This window comes from Diceros bicornis, chromosome X (genome assembly GCF_020826845.1).
Source record: "Diceros bicornis minor isolate mBicDic1 chromosome X, mDicBic1.mat.cur, whole genome shotgun sequence".
Taxonomy (NCBI): domain Eukaryota; kingdom Metazoa; phylum Chordata; class Mammalia; order Perissodactyla; family Rhinocerotidae; genus Diceros; species Diceros bicornis.
In genome coordinates, this window is record NC_080781.1 from 119,093,463 (window position 1) to 119,115,868 (window position 22,406).

General features: G+C 37.5%; 1 protein-coding gene across 1 annotated transcript in view; it reads right to left on the reverse strand.

Annotated features, from left to right (window-relative positions):
• LOC131400355 (fibrous sheath-interacting protein 2-like) overlaps positions 1-22,406 on the reverse strand; it is an 82,758-nt gene that overhangs the window by 9,706 nt on the left and 50,646 nt on the right. Inside the window, 18 exon segments of the mRNA XM_058535110.1 lie at positions 3,446-3,946; positions 6,984-8,455; positions 8,458-8,488; positions 8,490-9,746; positions 9,779-10,381; positions 10,643-11,160; positions 11,163-11,951; positions 12,560-13,392; positions 13,394-13,719; positions 13,721-14,938; positions 14,940-15,582; positions 15,584-17,354; positions 18,769-18,964; positions 18,966-19,354; positions 19,357-20,321; positions 20,323-20,635; positions 20,638-21,784; positions 21,786-22,406. Coding sequence (XP_058391093.1) covers positions 3,446-3,946; positions 6,984-8,455; positions 8,458-8,488; positions 8,490-9,746; positions 9,779-10,381; positions 10,643-11,160; positions 11,163-11,951; positions 12,560-13,392; positions 13,394-13,719; positions 13,721-14,938; positions 14,940-15,582; positions 15,584-17,354; positions 18,769-18,964; positions 18,966-19,354; positions 19,357-20,321; positions 20,323-20,635; positions 20,638-21,784; positions 21,786-22,406 — 13,593 coding nt within the window.

Genomic DNA, 22,406 nt, shown 5'->3' on the forward strand with positions numbered 1-22,406 from the left:
CTTCATCTCCAAAATGAGGAGGTTATACTAGATGGCTTCTTTCTGGCTCTACCAGCCTATGATTCCATACTGCAGGAAACACATCAGTGATATATCATCTTCTGACTATGACTTGTTCATGGAATTCTGGCAAACTTACCACTATTCTATGGTTTATCTTTTTTTTTTTTTTTTTTGCTGAGGAAGACCAGCTCTGAGCTAACATCTATTGCCAATCCTCCTCCTCCCCCCCCCCCAAAGCCCCAGTAGATAGTTGTATGTCATAGTTGCACATCCTTCTAGTTGCTGTATGTGGGACGCGGCCTCAGCATGGCCGGAGAAGCGGTGTGTTGGTGCGCGCCCAGGATCTGAACCTGGGCCGCCAGTAGCGGAGCGCGTGCACTTAACCGCTAAGCCACGGGGTCAGCCTATGCTTTATCTTTTAATGAATGTTATTTCCACTCCCAAGTGGAGAGGATAGCTTTCTTGAGTAACTTCTTCAGTGGGTTGCAGGCTTGAAATAATCAAGGTCAATTCCTTTGAGTTTCAAGGCCACCTTTATAGTAAACAAGACACTCCTATCTCTAGGCCAGTGCTGTTATTGTTAGAACCATATTAATCCTTTTAAAAGAATAGAGGACCAAAACTCAACTCATAAATATTTTAATGAGTCAGTTCTAATAGAGACAAAAAAATAAAGTGGGGTCCACCCTAGCCATATTTTAATGTAAACAAATTTAGGTTTAATTTTTAGCTTTAAAAGCTTTTTTATATATTTTACTAGGGCTAAGCTAGTTATACAAAGCAGGCATATACTCTTAAAGAGATGATTAAATCCTAGTAGCATGGGCTCTAGTCCACATATAGATGTGATAAACTCTTATTTTCTGAATATTTCCCATAGGAGCATGGTAATTATAAACTCATAGTATCATACTACATACTTTACATCAAAATTATTAATGACATCTTATTAGTGATTGAGAAAAAGCAAACTAGTTGGCTCATGTTAACTAGTTAACTAACCCAGTACTCCCCCAGAGCAGATCAACCTACTGGAAAACTCAGTATTAACTTCATGTTTGACGATAAGAAAATTAATCAGTGCAATGAACAAAGTCTCCTTTTAAACACTATCTAATTTAAATTAAGAAAAAAATCCAACCTTCTGTTATTTTGGCACTTGGGTCTTGGCAACAATCATCATCATCACTGAAAAAAGATGAAAGACATTTCATTTTCTATGTATTTAGTATATGAAGGAATACTGGGTAAGTAAAAGAACAATCTGTCAAAGTCATTATTCATATAGAAGCAAACCTGGAATGGTATGTCTCTGAGTTCTCAAATCAAATGAAAATGATTACTACATTGACTTTTATTTGGTTTTATATGAGCTCCCTTCTCTTCTACAATGCTACACATAATTGAGAGTTGCCTGCATTCCTAATTATGTGTGTTTAAAACAATCATGAGGGGAGATGAGGTCAATGGTGGGCCAGGAGTAGATGTCCTAAAATGGCATCGGGTCAAAAAGAAACTTTAATTTCATAGTGCCACGTGGAAAAAAATATAGTTACAGCCAGGTAGATTTTTCTCCTTATATCCTATTTCTCTCATGATGCAAATTGCTACCCTTCCCAGTTGGTGAATATTCTTAAAAACGTAAGAACAATTTTAGACACGTTTTGACTATTCTAGAAAAAGTGTTAATCAGACTTCAAGTCTACAATGTACTTTGTTCCTCCCTGTCCCCTATAAATACTGCATAGTCCAGCCTTTCTCTTACAGTCTTCCCCAACTTGGATGGTCTTATCTAAATCTTATCCATCCTTTAAAGCCTAGCTCAAACTCCACTGCTTTTGAGAATTCTTCCCTGAATGCTCCAATTTACATCACCCCCTCCATTCTTGAGATTCCTCTGACAAGTAGTGCCACACTGTTGAGCATTTAGGTACATAAGGGAACTAAGTAGGAATCCCTTTAGGGGGGCCATTAGTGCAGGGACTATTGTTGACCCAGGACCTGTCTCCCAGGTTCAAGAACCTAACACATTAGTTAAAGACTTAATCTAACTATACTAACTAGATCACTATACTAGAAAGCAGGTCTCAGAAGAAGAAAGTAAAGATCAGATAAACAGGAATGAGAGAGAGAATGGGAAGGGGAGGCCCAGGAAGTAATCACAGTGGGGAGCTAGGGGAAGGAGTGAGGGGAGGTTGAGGGGCTTCCTCACAGGTTTATCTGAGGGGCCCATTCTTGCCATCAACATACTTTTTATTCCAGACTTCTATTTTCTTAGCCAACTCATATTGTTTTAACTGACTATACCTAGAAAATGACGGCAGATCCTCTTCATCATATGAGGATGAACTCAGATTTCTAAATGCGAAGAAATCTATCGGTTCGGTACTAGATTTCATTTCTTCCATCTGGAAAAGTATAAGTCAGATATTACACAAAACAGAGTTTGCAATAAATCAAGTAAAATATAAGATTTCCTTAGTTATCTATGTGGCCAGCATTGCTGACCAGGCACACTGTGTTTGGTCATGAAATCTCACATGGCTTCGCAATAAATAGATCAGAGTTTGTGTTAAGGCTATTGACCTGGTGAACTCCTGAACTGGCCAGAGTTGTATCTCTGTGTTTTGTCTTCTCTGGTTCACTCCAGTTTCTGGGTTAACTTGGACATCATTGCAAATGGATAATCCAGGGAATTGTCTCACTGGGAAATCCTAAATCATATGTATTCTCCCAACCCATGGTATGGTACCATTTTTTGGTTAGGGCCAACCCAAGAAGTCAGTAAAGCCCAGACCATCACTAAGAAGCATACAGACCCAGGGACAGGAGCTGTGTTTCAAAGTGATAGTGGAGTTTATGGGCTGACTGCAGGAGAAATATTCAACATATTTTTAGAAATTTGCCATGTATCCACAAGGTGGCTAAGTACTTTTTAAGAAAAAAAGTTGGTTAAGTAACTTGCCCAAAGCTCACATAGCCACTAAATGGCAAAGCCAGAATTCAAATCCAGATAGGCTGAATTTGCATGAATCTTTTTATTCCCCTCCAGCCCATCTTCTGGTCCTACCCACTGGCATGAAGTTTCTGTGCATGAAACTTCCAATGAGTATTTATAGGTCAGAGTACAAAAAAGGATGAAATCTATTATTTTAAATAATTAGCTTGCATTTCTCCTAACTGGTTTCCATTTTCTGTTTTTCTTGTCCTTCTAACTAACCTAGGACTCTTTCCATGATCTGTTTTTCTTCAATTGAAGCTCCTGGCTTCGCCTGTTAATCATTTCCCTTTTGTTTTTACATCATCAAAGTTGGGAGAGACTGCCTAGATACGGTTTATGCCCTTTTCTTCCTATCTAACGTACATTACTTGAACTAAGTTTGTGAAACTCTTTACCCTTTCTACAGAAACCCAGTCACTGATAGTCACATTTCTCACTTACACTTAGTGGTGTCTTTTTCTCCCAAAAGGAAGAGTTTGTGTCAGTCGAGGGTTTTGAGGTAGTCACATCAACCTTAGGAACAATTCTTCTTTTTTGTGTCTCCTCAGATTCTGTCCATTGAGCTGGTGATGCTTCAACATTTGTTGTAGTTAGACTGGATTTGGGATGACAACATTTTACTAGTGACAAAAATTTTTTCAGATTGCTCTGACTCATCAGCGGCTTGGGAAAAGCCACTGTGCTTGCAGTGGGCTTCACATCTTCTTTCACTTGATCTTCAAATGGGCCTTCTGGAAATTTTTCATTTACAACCTCTTGTAAAACAACTTCATCTTCATCAGAAGTTAAAGTCTCTTCTTCTTTATTTTTTGAATTTTCTCGATCAATATTATGAGCTACCAAACGAATGATAAGATCTTTTGTGCTTTGGACATCTTTTAAAAGCTCCACTTTGGTGATGTCGGGCTTTATTAAATTCTGAAATGAATTCCTACTAGCAATCTGGAATTGAAGACACAATGGATATTAAAAACAATTGCCTCAGTCATTTTTCCTGTGGTTCTATTGTAATAAGGCAATTTTCATATGGTTTCTAGTTTCAGTTTAGTAAAATTATTTATCTTCAAATGCCATTAACTTATTATTAATGCTATATTTAAAAGAAGAAATAAATAAAAATCACAAGCAATATTTGCTCATTTCTATACTTTTTTTTTGCACTCAAGAATAATATCACTCTGGTGCAAAGAAGAGAACTCAACTGAGGTTCTTTTTTTGTGTGTGTGTGAGGAAGATCGGCCCTGAGCTAACATCCGACGCCAATCCTCCTCTTTTTGCTGAGGAAGACTGGCCCTGGGCTAACATCCATGCCCATCTTCCTCCACTTTATACGGGATGCCGCCACAGCATGGCTTGACAAGCAGTGCGTCGGTGCGCGCCCAGGATCCAAACCGGCGAACCCTGGGCCGCCGCAGCGGAGCGCGCGCACTTAACCGCTTGTGCCGCCGGACTGGCCCCTGAGGTTCTTTCTTTTGCTTCAAATTTTACTTTTTACTTGCCAAGAAATGCAAAATACACAAATATCTTAATTGTATTCTCTTTTCATCATTTACTTTGAAAGTTTTGTAACAGATTTAGACGTGATAACATGTTTTTCTAAACTTCTTAGTAGGGAAATAATCATAGAGTAATCTAAATACAGATATTTTTATGAGAAAAGACAAGGTATTGGCTGACCTGGATTTTTAAAAATTATGAATAATAGCCAAAATTGTGAAGGGCTTTGAATGTTCATTCTTCACCCCTCCACACCCTAATCTTTTGAACATATTTTATGAAGGGCATTTCAAAGAGTAAATCTTCATTTCTCTGCACCTTCCTTAGTCAAATGTCACTTTCCATTTTGCAATGTTAAAGACAGATCAAGGAAAAGAGAGTTATAATTAAATAAATGATTTTTCCCATTTCTGTAGCCTTTAATGACACCACAGAACCTTTAAACTGAGTTATCAATCTTAGATCTTTTTGTAACACTGCAAATCAGATTTTCAGATAAATGCTGCCTTAAAGTAAGATCTTTTGTGCAAAACAAAATGAAAGAATAACTTCTGTAATAAATGGAAAACAATCAATTTTGATTATGTGTGCTGGTGGAGGGAAAGAGTGGTTCAAAAAATCAAAAGTCATTCTATATGGCTTTGGAATGTGTCACCGTATGAGCCTTTAATAGGCATGTGTCTCGTGTGTTGGGAAGTTTGGGTACCTCAGAATAGCAAATGAAGTCCTGCTTGTGGATTCCTCACTGAGGTAGCCCGGGAGTTGTCTGGGTTCCCTAAACTGATCTACTGTTCTTTCTGCAAACCCATCCCCCTGTTGGGGATGGATGGCACTGCTATCCAGATACCCGCAAAGCATCTGTCTTAGGTGAGCTATCTATGTCTGTTTCCTTTCCTTAAGACAGCTTTTGCTCCCCTTAAGAGTAGCAGAGGTAGTTGTTTTGGATTAGCTATTCTCTTCCAACTTCCTCTGGGCTACAAAGAGGTCAAGTACTGATAAAGGATGTAAGAGAAGACAGCAGGTAACCAAGAATAAGAACTAATAGATATTTCTGCAGATGATTAAGAAGTAATGACTTGGGGGTACCGTTCTACAGTTTAGACACACAGATCTTGTGCCCAAGGAATTACTTATATACAAATGAAGACTACTAAGTAAATGTGAATGTAATTGTGAGAATCCAAAGGGAAAAGGACATTTTAGAGCTGGAAAGGACCTTCACCTGGTCCAAAAAACTAAAGGCCAAGGAGATTCCATCAGTGTCTATTACAATCCCAGTATTTGAGACTAAAAAAGAAATACCCATCAGTGTATTCACCAGCTCTGAGACTTAGTTCAATGTGTTGGAAAATAATGCTAAGGAAAACATGCTCCTAGGCTTATGCTCCAGGCAGGTTGGTTCTATAGAACTTTGCTCAGTTTGTAAGCCACAGGCTACATCCCTAGTGTGAGGGCACACCATCAGTGCAAGAGGCTCATTTATACCGAGGGGCTTTGGTATTAAATGAGAACGTGGGGCTGGATCAGTGGAACTCCATCTCCTGGCAAGACAATCCCTATGCCCTTGTGCCCTAAGATCAGTAAACACAATTACCTACTTTTTCAATAATTGAACTGTACCAAGGACAATGTTTTGGCATTTCAAGTCCCCATTATTTAAGTATATTTGGAGCCCAAATATAGGATGCAGAGAAACTAGTTCATAAAAATAGCAGCATGAAGACAACTGGGTCTAGTACAAGGGTAGAATAGGAGAGAAACTGGGACATCCTGAGAATGTAAGAGTATGGGGAACTAGGAATGTGTTATGTAACGAAAGTGAAATAAGAAATGAATGAACTCTAAAGAGCTTGCAATCTAATGTTTGTTTATGAATAACAAACATTAAGTAGTATTGTTGAAGTAAAAACAATACTACTATGGAGCCTTAAGTTTGAGGATTTCAGTCTCTAATAGAGGCTGGTTTAACTGATATTCTAACTGGCCCTTTTGGACCCATATTGTACTATGATAATGTATATCGATAAAAATGAACTGTGAGGATTGTAAAAATTGCATTTCTTCTGATTTTCCAAATGAGGACTACAATTCCTATCCGTCCATTTTTCTGTTAAGGGTAGTTCCTTATCTTCCCGTTCTTCAAGAAATGGCAGTTCAGTCTGACTGGCTAATGGAAACTAGCTTGCCACCTTTACACTGAGCCACACTGCTGATGGGATAAGTCCCAGGAAAGCAGAGAATTGTACTGGATGAATCAGAGTGTCCAATTCTACTAGGCTGGGCAAGAGAAAACTGACCATATTTTTTTTATTTTATTTTATTTTTAATTTTTTGTTTATTGCAGTAACATTGGTTTATAACATTGTAAAAATTTCAGGTTACAATTGCATTCCCATAGACCTACCGGACGAGGGAAATCACAGAAGGACAACCAGGTCTCACTCACTATTCATTTCTTTTCACCATTGCCTTTTGCATTTACCTCGAAGGGCTTTACATTCAGTTATCCAGCCTTATCCAATGAGCTGCGTTTTTCTCTCTTTCTCTTTCCTGCATCAGATGCATCTGTGGGGTAACTGCTCCCACTTATTGACATCCTTCTCAGTGCTTCAATGCTATGTCCAGTTCTAGCTAAACACTCCATCTGCAGTTTCTCAAGAGGTTGGGTTTTTATAGAAATAACTCCTAAGTGTTCTGCAACAATGTCTGGATCGATATTGATTGGTCGTTTCCTACTGTGAGGAATTATTTTAATTGGAAGTTCCTCTTCACTTAAATCTTGATCTAACTCTTTTTGCTCTAGCTCAGGTTCCATTTTAACAGCATGCACATGTGCCTTTTCAACAATTCGACCAGTGTCCAGATGGCCAAAGAGACCAGCACGTGAATCTTTTGGGCTAATTGTTTCTAAAGGATAATTTGAAACTTTACTGATAATTAAAGAAGCCACCTCTTTAGGAAAGACGTTGTTTGTACCTTTCATGTCATGATAAAGTTCTTCGTGTGTTCCAGATTGTTGTAGTACATGATTATAAACTGAATCAACCACCTGAGAAATAATTTCTATGCTTTCTGGACTTAAACAGTTTTTGTCAAGATTAGCAGCTACAACACTAATGTTGTTTCTGGAAATTTCAGCTGTCACAGATTTCGTCAATTGAGATGCAATTTTATTTAACTCAGGCTTTGATAAGTTTTTAGCATCTTTGCTTGAGGCACTTGGCAACTTTACTAGTTTAGCCAAGAATAAGGCCAGTGTTTCTTCTAAAAACCTGGCGTCTAACATAGCCTCTTTTTCGGATGAAGGCTTTTTCTTCGACTTAAGGTCATCAATAATCTTAACCACTTTTTCCATAATTTTGACAGCTTCCAGAACTAACTCTGAACTTGATGCTTCTTCCTCTACTTGAGGATGAAATTGTGAATTGGAAATTTCCTTCACCATTAAAAACCCTATTATATCAGAGAGGACATTGCTCTTACCCATTAAATCTTTATACACTGAACTATGGCAGCCAGAGCACTTTAAAACACTGTTGTAAACAGAAGTAACTACTCTTTCAATAGTTGCACTGTCTGCTAAAGATATAGTGGGTGATTCTTTGGCCTGTGGTACTACTATAATCTGACTTTTAAAGATATATTCTTGGAATGAACTTAAGATTTTTGAGATTATTTTTTGCATTTCAGCACTTAGAGAATTGTTTTGTTCCTTATCTGCTTTTGGAAACATAGATAAAAGCTTTGACAAAAAATTTACAGCAATTTCTTCTATTATGTTAAAAGGCAGTTTGTAAGCCCATGATGGTTGAGGCTGCGGAACTCCAGTGGTTTGGATAACATCTTTAAGGATATTTTCAACAACATTGTCAATTTCTGTACGTTGATGTGGCGTTAGCTCTCCAGAAAAATAGTTCTGCAACTGATTGCCAGCTACTTCCTGTACAACTAATTAACTATGGTTTCTGAAAGGATTTTGCAACCACTGTTGCACACAATTTTGTATGCTCTCTTGAGATCCAAATTGTGGCAAGAGATTATTATAAATAGTCTGAACTACTAATTGAATAATTTCATAATCATTAGGATGTAAGGATTCTACATACTGTATAATCATATCTTCATCGTTGGAGATCTCTGTCATAATTGTACTTACTAACTTGATTTGAAGAAAATCCAGTTCTGGGTACAAATTATCCTCAGATATTTCTGTTTTGGCGTTGGCCACTGTTGACAAAATTTTTGATAGAAGAGAAGAAATTATACTTTCTAAAAATTCATAAGGCAGCATTATGGTATATGGCGATGATGTTTGACATTCTTTGCAGGCTGTTTGGGCCACCTTATGGACCTTTTTCATAATCTCTTTAGATTCTAGAGGCAAACTTACTGAAGCTGGAACCTCATCATAAAGTAGCAAGTTTAGCTGATGCTGAAAAATTTCATCTATCACTGCATTAGCTAGCCTTCTTGCTAAATTTTCACCATTGCTATTTATGTCCTTACAAATGGAGTATTGAGATCTATAATCCTTCAAAATATTGCATATAGAAGAGTGAACAATCTTATTGACTGACGTTTTATTGACTGATGGTATTTTATCCGTAAAAGGTGCCTCATCTAAAGAAGGTGTTTTAGTTGCAGGTGCCATTTTATGTATGGGTGGTATTTTATCCATAATTATTTTTTTCTCATGAGCTTCTTGATCCACAGATGGTTCTTTTTGCCTGAGAGGTACTTTATGAACTGATAAAACTCTATCTGCAGATAGGAGGAGCTGCCTTACTTGATCTGGGTTTAATACTTTAATTTGAGCATCTGAAAACTCCTTTAACAGGGAGTCAATCAGTTTCATAGCTGTGTCATAGAGCTCAGATTGATTTCCATTATTGATTACATTTTGACATGTGTCATCCATACCTGGTGAGGAATAAAAAATCAATTTGTTAACTATTTCAGAGATAACATCTTCTAAAAAGTTAGCAGGGAAAATCCTGGGGTTATTGTCTGATGGGTTCTGAGGACTGTCTGATTTACTAGGTTGACTTGTATTCTCTTTATCTTTACTTTTCTCATTCTCTTCCTCTTTTGCAGGAGGATTTTGTTTAGCTGAATTCATTAAAGCAGGCTGTGCAAAACCCTTGCCATCTGCTTGAGTTACAGATGCTGCTTTATCACCTAGAGGATTTGGGGGTTTTGAATCATCAACCGGTCCTTGGATAGAAGATATTTCTTTAAATCCTATAAATTTCTATTTCTATAAATGCTTTCAGTGACATTTTGGACATGTTTAGGATGCAAGATCTGTTTGTCATCTGTAACTCTGTAAGCTGGCGAATCTCTCGTCTTCTCTTGGATCTCTCTACTTCTCACCTTGGATTTCAGAGGTGGTGATTCAAAAGATCTATCCTCTTTTTCTAATGAATTTTCTCTTTTCTTGTCACTCTTCTTTTTATAATCTATTTTTAAATCTCGTTCCAGGACAACCTTCTTCTTTTTTGTATCATTGGTAACTGGTGAGAGACATTGCTATACCACACCACCTTGCCCTTTCTCATCTTTTCTAGCCAAGCTATCTTTTTTCTTGATTTCATTCTTTTTAAGTCCTGTACGCACATCTGGCCCCTGAGTATCTTTACTTTTTGCACTCGTAACTTTTGATACCTTCTCATTACCTTTTCCAATTAGACTTTCCTTTTTCTTTTCATCCCCTTTCTTTTTATTTGCCATACCTTCAGCTAACCCTGATGCTAGGGCAGTTACTTTGCTCTTTGTAATGCCAGTTATAGTGGCACAGATTGGCTCATGGATGCTGCCTGTTTTCATTGATGTCTCCTCCTTTTTGTTTTTTTTTAATTTTTTATTTATTGCAGTAACATTGGTTTATAACATTGTATAAATTTCAGGTGTACATCATTATACTTCTATTTCTGCATAGATTACATCATGTTCACCACCCAAATACTAATTACAACCCATCACCACACACTTGTGCCGAATTATCCCTTTCACCCTCCTCCCTCCCCCTCTGGTAACCACCAATCCAATCTCTGTCTCTATGTGTTTGTTTATTGTTGTTGTTATCTGCTACTTAATGAGGGAAATCATACGGTATTGACCTTCTCCCTCTGCTATCCCTCTAAGAACAGGAACCAGACAAGGATGCCCACTGTCACCACTCCTATTTAACATAGTCTCCTCCTTTTTGAAATTCTCTTTTCCATTAAGTGCTCCTCTACCTATTTCCAAAGTGTCCATTTTGTCTTTCAGGCCTGAGGTAAGAGGAGTAAGTATAGATAATTGTTCTGGTGGAGAAACAGGGTTCCCCTTCAAGCTTCTGTTTATCTTTGTAAAGGTTTTATATGGTTGGTGTTGAACTCTTTGGATGATGTTATCCACAGCTAGAAATGAGAAGGTGGAAGACCAGTCTCCCGAAAAAAGTGGTTGAATCTTGAAAGCAGAGACTGCCTTCTTGGCTAAAGCAGCAATCATCTCTATAACAATGCTACTTCTATCATCTTTCTGAACATTGTTAGGTCCATATATTTCTATGACCTTATCATACACAGAATCAGATACTTTATTGACTGTCTCTTTATCTATTGGTGGAAATGAAAACATTTCTTCAACATTTGCTAGAACTTTAATTTCACTTTTCAAAATTCCCCTATCAGGGCATTGGCAAATTTTATAGCTGTACCCATGAGGTCTCTTTCTGATATCTCTTTGTCCTTATGATTTTAAGCAATACTTGGGAGAGTATAAAATTTGTGAACAAGGTCAATTATGACATCTTCCAAAAATGTAGCAGAATACACAGAAGACTGTGGGAAGGACTGTGTTTTTTCTTTACCAGGATTCAAGAGTTCAATGACATGGGCATTTTCGGGTAAGTCACTGGGAGATGATTCTTCATCATGTAAAAATGGCTGCAGATGGTGGTCCACAATTTCCTTTATAATGAAACCAGCTATTCTCCTGAGGAACGAGCCTCCCTTTTTGCATGTATCTTTCTGTGCTTCATCTTTGAATTTAAACTTTTTAATAATATTATTACATATGGAATCAGTGAAGTTCTCAATTGCTCCTAATTGCATATTTTCCACATGTTCTTCTGCTGTGGCAAGTCTAATCTCATGTTCAGAAATTTCTGTTATAATTTCCTCAGTCAGTTTTGAAGCTGCATTTACAAACTCGTAATCTGGTGGCACCTCTTCCTCATTTAGTTCCGTTTCAGTCTCAGAGGAAGGGAATATATATGCAAGAAGCTTGTAAATCATATCTTCTAAAAGGGAACGAGACAATACAGTGATGCATGATGGCAAGACATGGCTACCATCATTGATGGTGTCGAGCACATTTCTGATGATCTTCTCATCCTGGAGGGAAGAATAGGAAGACGTTGCTAATTATCCCAAAACTAATGACTCCACCTGATAATCATAAATTTCTCCTAACAGGGCCAGCCCCATGGCTTGGCGGTTAAGTGCGCGCGCTCCGCTACTGGCGGCCCGGGTTCGGATCCCGAGCGCGCACTGACACACCGCCTCTCCGGCCATGCTGAGGCTGCGTCCCACATACAGCAACTAGAAGGATGCGCAACTATGACATGCAACTATCTACTGGGGCTTTGGGGGAAAAAAAGGAGGAAGATTGGCAATAGATGTTAGCTCAGAGCTGGTCTTCCTCAGCAAAAAGAGGAGGATTAGCCCTCAGCCATAAAAAAAGACAAAATCGTCCCATTTGCAACAACATGGATGGGCCTGGAGCGTATTATGTTAAGTGAAATAAGCCAGAAAGAGAAAGACAAACACTGTATGATCTCACTCATATGTGGAATATAAACCAACACATGGACAGAGAAAACTGGACTGTGGTTACCAGGGCAGTGGGGGTGGGGGGTGGGCACAAGGGGTGAAGGGAGTCATATATGTGGTGATGGACAAACAAAAATGTACAACCCAAAAGTTCACAATGTTAGAAACCATTAAAACATCAATAAAAAAAAAAAAAGAGGAGTATTAGCATGGATGTTAGCTCAGGGCTGATCTTCCTCACAAGAAAAAAAAAAAATTTCTCCTAACAGCAAATAATATATTATTTTTCCAAAGCTGACAGCATCACTTTGTATAGATCTATAAATATGAATCAGAGATTTATAGTCATCTAATATTTTTTCATAAATTAGGTTGACAGTTTTTTTAACCATTTCTTTATATCCCTCTGAAAAATACAGATTTTCATCCAAGTGATCTGAAACTAAAATCTGTGATGTGGTGAACTCCAGCACAATTGATTTTACTAATGTAACAACGTCAGTAATGTTGGCTTTTGCTTTACCTGGGTTTTCGGCAGCCAAGACATTATGTGAGAATACATAAAGGATTTTGCATAAAAGCTCAGAAATTACTTCCTCCAAAAAGACAGCCGAATTCACAATGAAAGATAATTCTCTTTGTTTAGGCTCTATTGCTCTCTGTTAAGTTTGATCCACTGTACCTGAAGGAAGAGTGTTATCTCCAGATAAAAATAACTCAAGATGATGGTTAAATATTTCTTTTATTATATAACTCACTATTTTTGTAACAGGTATATTACTTATGCCTTTTTTACCTTTTGTAAGAGACTGGTATAGATTTGAATGAGAAATATCAGTATAAATGGCATCAAGCATAGCCTGGCTGTCTTTTCCTGAAATCACATTTTGTTTTTCATTTCCATGTTTAATAATGCATATTGCATGTTTAGAAATTATTGACATGATTTCATCGATCAGTCTCACAACTGTGTTGCTGAAGTCTGATTGCAAAAGGTCTGGATCTTTTGCACTGCAGTTCAATGGACTTATCTGAGATAAAACCTGAGTGACAATTTTTTCCAAATGTGTGTGATAATATGGTGGTATATCTTGTACAAGTCTGTCTTCGGAGTCTTGATTTACTAATAGCATAATGAACTCGCTTTATCAAAACATCAGTATTGAGTTTTGAATATGATTTAAAAGGCAGCTTTGCGATGAAATCTGGATGAATTTGGAAATCAAAAACTTCAGCCAGGATAATTTTAGTTACCCTCTGTGCCAATGTCTTTGTGTCACTGAGAAAGTCCTTATCAGATTCCAATTCATATTCTTGTAAAACTTTGCTATATGCCGTGCCAATAATTTTGATCACTATGTCTCTATCTACTGGTGGCAAACACAGTTGTTCCATGGTATTTTTCTAGGATGCTAACCTGAGCTTTTGAGAATTCTTCTGTTATCAAATATACGAGTTTTTCGGCTGTTTCCAGCAGTTCTTTTTCCAAATCTCTTATTGATTTTGTTTGCACAATACCGAACACCCTGTGGAATATTTTGCTTAAAACCCCAGAGATCACATCTTTCAAAAATGCTGAGGAGTAAACACTGGCAAAAAAATGTTGCCTTCTCGCATCATCAAAGTATGGACATGATGGAGGAAGTAATGAGTTTCCACACACAAATGGATGGAGATGTTGTTGACAGATACTTTTAATGATAAAACCTGCTATTCTATCAATAAGAACATTGTTACTGCTTATGATATCGTGCTTAACTGCTTCTTGAGACCCAGAGTTTGGCAAGATGCTTCTGAATACAGAATCAACGAGATGCTGAGTGTCATCCTCTGAATAAATAGATTTGGTTTCTTCTTCATCTTTTGAAAATCGAATTTCATGTTGGGAAACTTTCATCCTAATGTCACTGATTAGCTTTGGAGAGATTTCACTGCAATTAATTCCTGATCTATCTTTTGGAGTTTTGCTGTATGGAACCATGTTAGATGCAGAAGGAAAGATTCTAGATAATAGTACTTTGATTATGTCTTCTAAAAATGTGTACGGCAGCAAGGTGTTATACGGAGATAAATGCTGGCTTGGCTTGGTAGATTCATTGATGCCACTAAAGATGTTCTGAATAATGTTCTCTGCTGTTAAAGTAGCATAGGAAGAAGCCGACAAATCCCCAGAAAATAGTGGATGAAAAAGATAATCAGAAATAGCTGCTACAATTAAATTGGTAATATTTTCTGCAAAAATATCACTGTCTTTGAGTTCTTTACTATCAACCTCAGGCTCCAGTCCATGTCGTTTCAGAACATTCTCATAAACTGAATTGACGAGTTCATCCACAGTGTCTGTATCTACAGTGGGGAAAGACTGCTCTTGGTCATCACGAAGAATGCAAGTTTTAGCTTTGTTAAAATGGTTATTTATTGAGTTTATTATTTTGCGGGTAATTTTATCCAGTTCACACTCAGTGTTATATCTTGGGTTGAAGATCTTTGATAATAGTCTGACAACAATTTCTTCTACAAATGCATTAGGATAAAAGTCCATACCTAATGATGGTGGCTCCTGGGGTATGTGTGACTCTGTGACGTCACTGAGAACCTCTTTAACCATATTTCATATTTTTATCCAATGGAGTCATTGAATGAGGTAAGCCCTCTGCACACAAAAAGTGCTGAAGATGATTTTCAATAATCTCTTAAATAATGAGACCGGCCATTCGATCAACCATAATCGGGCTTTGGCTTACTATACTTTTCTGTATTGACACAAGAGAGTCAGACATCTGCAAAATATTATAAACAGACTCCACCATATTTTGAAGGTTTTTTTCTGTATATAGATGTTGGCAATCATATTCAGTGAGCCAAATCTTATACTTTGAAATGGCTAACAAAATCTTATCTATTATACAGGTGGATATCTCATTAAAATCTGAAGTCATGAAACATTTCTTTCCCAAGCATGAAGCCCTGCTAGGTGGAGGACTGAGCTGAGATAATAGCCTTCTGATGACATCTTCTAAAAATGAGTGTGATAACACGGTAGTATAGCTTGCTGAATGTTGACCTTGGTAATTAAGTTCTCTCAGGTTGTTTTGAAGTTTCTGTAGTATATTTTCAGCTTTGAGAGGGTAATATGAATTAGGCATGAGCTTTCCTACAAAGCACAATGGGAGTTGGAATTCTAAACTCTCTTTCAGTATGCCATTAGTTATCTGTTCTGCTATTGAGGTGGTAGCCTGTGCCAGGTGATTGCCACAGGTGACTCAATGTATATTCCCATGAAACATCATTATAAACGGAGTCAACGATCTTACTAACAGTTTCTTTACAGTTTGGTGGAAAACATATCCTTTCTTCAACATCCCGTAAAACAGTGACTCGAGCATTATTAAACTCATTTACCACAGAGTTGACATCTAATATATTTATTTCATTGAGCTGGGCTTCAGTGATGTTTACATTTTTGCCCTGCAATGAGGTAGAGAGATTGAGAAAAATGTCTGCAATTATTTCCTCCAGAAACATAGCAGAGTAAACTCCTGTGCTCATGCCTCCTGGATGTTGCATGTTAAGAATGGTTGTTGCATTCAGTTCCTTTTCACTCGCTCTTCGAAGAGGAGGTAGAGAAGTAACTTTTCCTGAAAATCGCTTACCAAATGGGGCTTGCCTTTGGGAATGAACCACCCTAAGATTATTCAATGGCCCTGTCAAAGGCTTGCTGTCATAATTCATGAATCTTACAGAGACTTTACCCTGTCTTGACTCTTTTAATTCTGGCCTTTTTACTTTTGGGAAACTAGGAATTCTCTCTCTTGTCCTGTACATTAAATGCTTGTTTGTAAAAGGTGGACTTCTGGGAGGTCGCTGCATACCATGTGACAGTTTTTCCATTAAGGATTTTACCAAGCTATGGGAAATAATACTAAGCATAGATTCTTGATTTATTTCTGCCAGATTTTCAAAAAGGTCTGACATGTCATACCCTTCAAATAGTGAGGCATTGTCCATTATTCCCCTGCAATAATTCTCTACATTTTGAAGTATGTTGAACAGTTGATGTTCTGCTGATATTTCATCAGAAAGAGTACCATTTGTAAGGAGTTTGTTGGTTGTGCATTCTTCCAAAAGTATTCTAAGTTTCTCACACACAACATTGAAAGGAAAAACTGATTTTGGGGAGAGCCCTAGGTTATTTCTAGGTATTCTATGACTTTGCTGGATATTTGAAGATAGGAACATTTTTCTTTCTCTTTTATCAGAATCCATATCCCAATTTTGGCATTCATCTGGCAAAAACAAATCAAAAACAATATTGAAAATTTTATTGACTACTTCTTTGGATTCATGAGTTTTTAGGCTACCAACCAGAGTATGTAACTTACATGCCAGAGAATTTAGTTTATTTTTCTGTACTAGTTGATTAATTCGGTGAGTAGGAGCTGATTTCCAACCTCTAGGGCCTGTCTGTCTTTTCATTGTTTCGGTTTTGTTGCCAATGGGCCAACTATGGTTTTTAAGCATGGAAAGTGATTTGTTTCTTCCTTTGCTGTCAGGATGATGATTTGTTCCTATTTCTTTGGACAGAACATGGATCACTCTTATTAATAGATCTTGAAAGAGATCGTCAAAGTCAGCCACAGCTATTCTTGGGCAGTAAATATATTTTATCACAGAAACCGTTTGTTGCGTAATGTCTGCCTTTAAAATGTCACTATTACAAAGGATTCGAATAATGATTTCAGAAATGCTTAAAGCAAGTCCTCTGATAGAAATTGACCGACTCTCAAACACTTGGGAATAAACTAAAATAACCTTGCTAAAAGTTATATCTTGGTTTTCCAGTGATTTCTGTTTTTTTCCACCATCTTTGGTGAAATCGGAAATGCCTGAAATTATATAGCAAATAACCAGTTCAGTGAGATGCTCACAAAACTTTTTAAGTGAAGAATCACCCTTTATGCTTCTTAGAGGCTGTTTTGATTCATATTTGTTCTTTAACAGTGTGGAAACAATAGATACTTTTTCATCAAGAGGACCTTAAAACAGAAAACATTGTTATTTTTAACATGCATTAAGGAAAAATGTTGACCATTCAAAATACTGACAATATTTTATATACGAATTTCTCCTTGGGTGTACCTCACTCAAGAAATAGAAAGACCTAGTCAAGAAAGGAACTGGGTTTTCTTCAACTCTCTATTTCCTGGGGAATCTTACTTCAGCTCAGAAGTTAAGAAAATAGCCCAGCAGAATTCAAATCTCTAAGTTCTGGTTTCTTCCTTGGATAGCTATGTTGCTTTTAAGAAGCTGGAAATCCTGGGGCAGAGAAACGATTTCCAGCTTTAGTGTTGCAATGCCCTAGAGTGATCCCAGTGATATCTAGAGGCCTCATGTAATTCTTGAAAACATTTTTGGCTGTTCAGCTAATTATCCAGTTTGGGACTATATAGTATATAGTAAATGGAACCAAATGAAACTGCTGATGTTTGACAGATTTGACATACAAAAATGGCTATTTCATATGGTTCATGCCAATATATGCATGTAAGCATTCATAGAAAGGGAGTGCAGATATTGTATTTGTAAGCATAGATTTAGAGTATTATTCCTAAAAAGAATTTAAGTCAGAACACTGGAACGCGAACAATAGAATATGAAGTTTAACACCACCCTTCTTATAAACGCTATCATCAATATTCACAAAGACTTTAACTGGATACCTCAAAAAGAAGTTGGGTCATTACTTTACTGTCAGTTAACTATGCATGAGGTCTGACTATAATGTAAGAAGTCTTTTTTAAGGAGATCAGCCCCGTGCTAACATCTGCCAATCCTCGTTTTTTGCTGAGGAAGACTGGTCCTGGGCTAACATCCATGCCCATCTTCCTCCACTTTATATGGGACACCGCCACAGCACGGCTTGCCAAGCAGTGTGTCAGTGCGCGCCCGGGATCCGAACTGGTGAACCCCGGGCCGCCACAGCGGAGCGCGCTCGCTTAACCGCTTGCGCCACCGGGCCGGCCCAGAAGTCTTTTTCAAAGAACATAAAATAAACCCTCTGGGAACTTCTGTTTGGGAATTGCCTTTAGAGCAGTTGTGCGTCCCAAGCCAGACAACCAGTCTCATTGTTTCATAGTCATATCTCATGCCCAACCAAAATACCCCACTTTAAATTATGCCCATTTAATCTCATCTGTACATAGAGAAAACTGAACAACACTCCTCCAAATAAAAATTATGTAAATGCATAACATTTTTTTCTTTTAGCACATTGACCAGTTGAAAAACACACAAGTAGATAAACAGCCACCCCAAATCCAAGGCTATTTTCAGAGAAGCAGTGAATGCAGCTTCTTGGATGTGAGGGTTAAAAACAAAATTCTTAAAATTATCATTGGCTTTTTTTCCCCTAAAATGATGCCAACTCTTTGTAAGTCATCCCTTACTCACCTCTGGTTTCGAAGTTCTTGAAATGTGTGACCACAGATGTAGTAATGTATCTTGCTACTAGAGAGATTTCATGTTGTCCCAGTTCCTGATGTGCAAAAGCAATGACTTCAGCCTCCTCAAGAGTTGCTATTTTCTCTAACTTTGGGTACTTATTTTTCCACTTTTCCATTAAAGTGAAATCTTCTCCACTTGCTACAAGGTTTTTGTTTTTTTTCTTTGGTTTTATAGCTGATTCTTTTTTCCCATATTTTAAGTAAGCTTTTCTTATCCTTTTGTTCTTCAGACATTATAGATGAAGGCCTTTCTTTTGATACAAAAAATGGCCTCATTGTTTCTATACTTTCATCAGTGTGTGGGGTTTGACTTGGAAGGCCATAACTCAGTAGCATGGTATTGACGATATTTTCTGCAGCTAAACATATTTTGAGTGGAGAAACGGTCGTCTGTATTTGGTTTGGCTTAACAACGGGTTTGGAGGGCTCATAGTGAAGCACTCCTTGATTTTCACCTTCTTCCATTTGTCTGAAGGACATGGGGTGCCCTAGTGCTGCTTGCACAGAGTCACTGGATTTCTGAGATAGTTTTGTAAGACACTGCTTTTTGGGGTAGAGCTGTTTCCTTTCACAGCTTGATCCAAGTGGCTGAGGCATTGAGTTTCACTTCTAGAATATGATGGTTTAAGTTTTGATTCGAGCCCTTCCATTGGCTCTCTGGTTTTAGTTCTATCTCCTGCAGAGTATCTGACACACGAAGGTAGATTTGAGGAAGACTTGTCCTTTATTTTCATATGTTCTTCTGAATAAAATAGCAAGCCAGGGATTTGTGGAGGATCATCCTCGCAGTTAACTCCCTTTGACTTTGAAGTGGACATTCCCCTCCCGGTTGCAAATTCGGGCTGATTAACAGTACAGGCATTTTCAGTTCCTTGGAACAGATTCTCCTTTGCATGGCTTTTGATCATTGACTCGTAGAAATGAGTACACTGGTCCATCAGTGTGCTGATGATCTAACTTGCTACAACATTTTCTTCAAATACTGTAATCAAAGATGGTTGCACTTGGCATTTTTCTCTGTCTAGCTTGTTCTTAATTATACCAAGCATGTTATTGACAGTACTAGCAATATATGTAAACAGTTCTGAATGGAATGAGTGAAGCTGTCGAAGGGTATTCTGAATATTTTCCTGGGAAATCATACTACTTGATGTAGATTCGTCAGGAAACTTATTCAAAGGTTGTAACTTGGGCAGTATCGTTTTCATTAATGATTACTGTTGGACACCAAAAAAGTTTTCAATAGGTATTTTCACAATTTCAGAAAAAGAATATGTAAAGACATGTTTAAACTGTAGGTCTGCAAATGACTCAAAGGTGTTCAGAACCCCTTCCATGATTTCTTGAGCAATTTGGTGGCTAGTGCCCCCCAATTTTTGGTCTTTCAATTTTGTGTTATAAGTTTGTACACTGTTGAGGTTGTTTGTTCTTAAGGAACCACATTTACTTCTAGCAGTAGTTTCTTTCTTGCTTTCTAGCATTTCTTTACTATCTTACGAACATCTGAGTCAAGAAGCACAACTCTAATTTTTCAAATAGCTTTTCAACAATTTCCTGGCCAAATATATTAATTTGTGCTTGAGAACACTCAGCTCTAGAAGCAGCTCTTTTAAAATTATGGTACCCGCTTTCACAAGCCTCTAGAGGTAAGAAATTTAAAAATGAAACAGATTGTTCTAATTCTTTTGCTTTCATTGAAATTTCATTCAAGACGGTCTCAGCTATCATCAATAGCTTATATTTTTCATTTTCCATGTCACTTGATTCTGTTTTCCACTTATCAAACATTTGTTTAAAAATATCTTCTTTAGGGAGATTTTCTTTAGCTGTGGAGAAACATTCTCCAAAGAGAAATGGGCTTCTGGATTTGCAAGAGAGATTGTACTAAAATGCCTCTGTGAAAGTTTGAGATCTGAGTATGAGCCTTTTATTGGGTCAGCCAAATTGTTGTTCTTTTTAGCATATAATCCTTGCAAAACTGCATTAACTATTTCACTTGCTGTCACAATTTGATCAGAAGGTGAAGCATTTACATTTACCATTGCTTTATTTTGCCTCACCTTTTGAAATTCATTCACAATTGTTTCCAGAATATTGCTTACTATATCCTTGGCATACATTTTTTGTTCTACTGTGGGGAGTTTTAGTCTCACTAAGGAGTTTTTGGCATCCCCTGTTGATCGCAGGTGTGGCAGCCCAATGGCAGTCTTGGACCAGCTGCCTTTTAGAGTCTTCTCTCCAGGACCGAACTCAATCTTGCTTTTGGCTTTAGTATCACTAGGTCCTAGCTGTGGTTTTGTTTTAAATTTAGGCAAAGAGGTAATTTTTGATTTTGTTATAAAATTTGTTCTAAAACTTGCCTTAGGGCTGCCCTTGGGACTAGCTTTAGAACTACTTGCACTCAGAGATCGGATTTCATCAGACTGACCTTTAGGGGGCAAACTCTCTTCTAGATTCAGTAAAGCAAAATTTGTGATCTTTTCGAGAACTGTTTGGACCAATTCTTCGCCCACTTGCAATGGAGAAAATTTCAATAGGATGTTTTCCAATGAAGTGACACTTCTAATGCCTGTGTAAGGATAAACTTGAGGTATCACATGTTCAGGGGGAATACTTTTTTCTGTTTGTTTCAGTCTCCTAAAGCACGATGGATTCATCAGTAATTCATCACTGCCAGATGCTTCCGATTCTCCCCTGTTCTCACTGTTTTCATATAAGGATGTCATAACTATTGAGAACATTTTTCTGAAAACACTTTCAACTATATCATTTGCAACACTGCTTATATGTGACTGCAAGCCTTTTTTTCGTGCTGCTCCTGCTGTTTTAATTTTAGAATCAGATGTAAAGTAGGGGAGTTCATTAAATGGAGGCCAACGGTCTATGTCTTCCATTACCCTTTGATACATCTTCTTTAAAATTTCCTTAACTGCACTTAACAAAGCAGTTGTTTTTTTTCTTTTCAGGTTCTCCAATCCTAAATATTTCTTCCAAAACCCTTCTCAGGTATTCTGCTTCTGATATAATTTGGTTTTGATCTGGGTATTTTGAAAAGAGAGACAGTTCAGTGTTGTCTTCCATCTTTCTTTGACCCAGCAATATTTCATTTTGTACAGCTGGTTGTATAAAAAGGCTAGAGTTCTGCTTTGAGTAAAAACTACTTGCCTTTAAAGATATTTTATCGTGTAAACTCTTTAAGATGTTGTTGACAGTTTCACTCGCAATGATGTTTTCTTGGGATGAAGTATTGTTTGGATATGAATACATCTTTTGCATTTCGAGGTCTACGTCATTTTTTATAAGCATCAAAATGGTACTGGCGATTATGTCAGCATATTCCTTAAGGCTAGCTTCTGATATATGAATTGCAGGTCTATGTTTTTCCCTGTGATTAGCTAATGTGTAATCCGTGACCTCTTGACTGAGAATGGTTTCAGCTGTCGATATTTTCAGGATACTCATATGTGATGGCATTTGGTTTGATTCAAGAAATATGCCATCATCTTGTTTACAATTTGTAAATTCTGGGCCAACATATGGTTTTTCTCTAGTCTGAGTATCAAGAGTAAGTAGCAAAACTATTCT